General features: G+C 36.6%; 1 protein-coding gene across 7 annotated transcripts in view; it reads right to left on the bottom strand.

Moving 5' to 3' along the window:
- The window catches only part of Ppfia2 (PTPRF interacting protein alpha 2), a 504,690-nt gene that overhangs the window by 7,266 nt on the left and 494,891 nt on the right, over window positions 1-2,533 (bottom strand). For all 7 annotated transcript variants that reach the window (XM_055625946.1, XM_055625947.1, XM_055625948.1 and 4 more), the window contains one exon: window positions 2,294-2,362. In XM_055625946.1, coding sequence (XP_055481921.1) covers window positions 2,294-2,362 — 69 coding nt within the window. The remainder of the gene's footprint in view (window positions 1-2,293; window positions 2,363-2,533) is intronic.

Raw genomic sequence — 2,533 nt, 5'->3', positions numbered from 1 at the left:
ATTATATTATATTATATTATATTATATTATATTATATTATATTATATATCTGTTATATTATAATATGTAAATTTATTATGGCCTAACTTCTTGGTTTTTTTTTAGAGAAATTGCCCTTTAGTTAAATATTTATCAATTACACAAAACTGACATTTTAAGGCTGTATGACTTTTTCAATATACAAGTGAAGTTTCTATTTTAAATCAGTGAGTGAAGAGACTCAATCATGACACTCTCCCACTGTTCTTTCACTACATAAAGGAGTCGCTGCAGAAAATCAACAGGAATTCCAGCAGCAATAACTTGACAAAACGTCTTCAAGAAATAGAAGTTAAGATACATCCTTTTAAAAAGAATCTTTAAAAACATGTGTGTGTGACTTTGTGTGTGGGTGTATTTGTTTGCCATACCTGCAGGAGACAGAAAAGTGTGTCATGTAAGTTGCCTGATGGGGGTGCGTGGAACTGAGCTGAGTTTCTCTGAAAGAACAGTGAATGTTATTGACAGCAGAACTCATAGCAGAGTCATCTGCAGTTTTCACTGCACGGGGACGACATTAGTTTATAACAGCAAAGTCATCTGCCTTGCTCACTTGAATACAGAATTATTGCTGTGCTTTCTGGTATTTCAAGTTGTACATCTTTGTGGGCCTGGATTGGACCTAAGATTTTTGCACTTTACAGTCCCACCTTTTACACTGAGCTACATTTTCAGCATAAAAAAATTATTTTCAACAGCTGTCTTTAAGTTAAGGAATGCCAGTACTTGCCACAGGACTTATGCATCTCTATTTTCTATTCTATCCCAAGCTTTCCTTTTTACTTCTTCCAGAAAAAAGAAAACATTAAAAAAACTCAGAAGTGCTATATTAATGTATCTATCAATCATAAAGATTGCGAATCTCCATTGTATTTACTCATTTGCTCTCCAAATCACTTGGGCATGTATATGCTATGCTCAGGCCTTCTCATATTCATTATAACCATCGTCACCTATAACATTTAAGATGTTATTTATTTTTAAGGAAAGAAAGCATCCCCCATGTTAAATTAGAAAAAAGTTTTCAATTCATTAAAAAAACAAATTTTCTTCATTTAAATATTCTGAAGTATTTTTTGAAGATGTAATGACACTTAGGAAAGCACATTCCTTATTTAAAAGTTGAACTTTTAAATATTAGTGTTTATTTTTTTCGTGCTTCTTTTTTAATTTTTATTTTCTTATGTTAATTGCAGTTTATTTACTTTGTATCCCAGCTGTAGTCCCCTCCCTCATTTCCTCTCAATCCCACCCTCCCTCCCTCATCTCATCCATGTCCCTCTCTAAGTCCACTGATAGAGGAGGCCCTCCTCCCCTTCCATCTGTCCCTAGTTTATCAGATCTCATCAGGACTGGCTGCAATGTCCTCCTTTGTGGCCTAGCAAGGCTGCTCCTCCCTCATGGTGGGGGAGAGGTCAAAGAGCCAGTCACTGTGTTCATATCAGAGACAGTCCCTATTTCCCTTACAAGGGAAACCCCTTTGGATGCTAAGGTGCCATGGGCTATGGCTGAGCAAGGGTTCTAAGTTATATCTATATGAAAGAAGGGGGAGTTAGTAAGACATGGACAGGAGTGCCAAAAGGACCAAATATTAGTGTTTAATTTTCTATAAATTTTAAGATAACGTTTCTTGAAACTTTATTATCACTGCTCATAAATATGTCTTATTTTAAGTTACTTTCGACATCTCAGTAAGAAACCAGCAACATTTATGAATGTCGGTGCTAAATAAAATGTCAAAACTAATAAATATAACTTAAAATGTGAGAATAAATGAGAAGGTTTCTAGATGCTACCCATAAATCTTGCTCATCCGCAAGCACTACTGCAGGCATGGGTAAGCTGTCACTCGTCCTATATACTGGAGGGCACCTTCCAAAATGTAAAATGTGCTTAGATCATTTTCCCTATCCGTTTTCCCTACAACCCCCCCACCCAATGCCCTAACCCTCAAATTTTTGGCCTCTGTTTTACTTTTGAGACTTTATATTCCTTTCCTTTACTCCTTTAAAAACCTCCCTAAGACCCCTACCTGCACTCTTCCAAATTCATGGCTTCTTTTACTCATTTATTTTATTGAATGCCAATAGGGATATCCATATGTATTCCCACATATACATTGCCTGGTCTGTATGACAGTACTTGTATCTACAAGTTTAGGTTTGGCCATATGGTCAACTGGACAACCAATCGGTGTGCCCTTCCCTGTGGGAGGCCAGAGTAAGGTACATCTGAATGTGAGGTCGCAACTTACCTCATCCAGTCGTCGCTCAGTGCCCAGGGCCAAGAGGTTATTGTACTCGCGTTCAAGAATCTGCCTTGCCTGTTGATGTAAGATCAAGCTACCGTCACTGGCTACAGTTTATTAGAAATACATAAGGGTTTTACATATCTGAAGATGTGTTATAAAATATGTTTCAGTTACAGAGTCTTTAGGTTTTATTGTCTTCTTTCTTTCTTTCTTTCTTTCTTTCTTTCTTTCTTTCTTTCTTTC

This window comes from Psammomys obesus, unplaced genomic scaffold (genome assembly GCF_907164565.1).
Source record: "Psammomys obesus unplaced genomic scaffold, mPsaObe1.curated_primary_1811, whole genome shotgun sequence".
Taxonomy (NCBI): Eukaryota; Metazoa; Chordata; class Mammalia; order Rodentia; family Muridae; genus Psammomys; species Psammomys obesus.
Note: the sequence above shows the minus strand (reverse complement) of the source record. Positions and strands in the feature narration are given on the sequence as shown.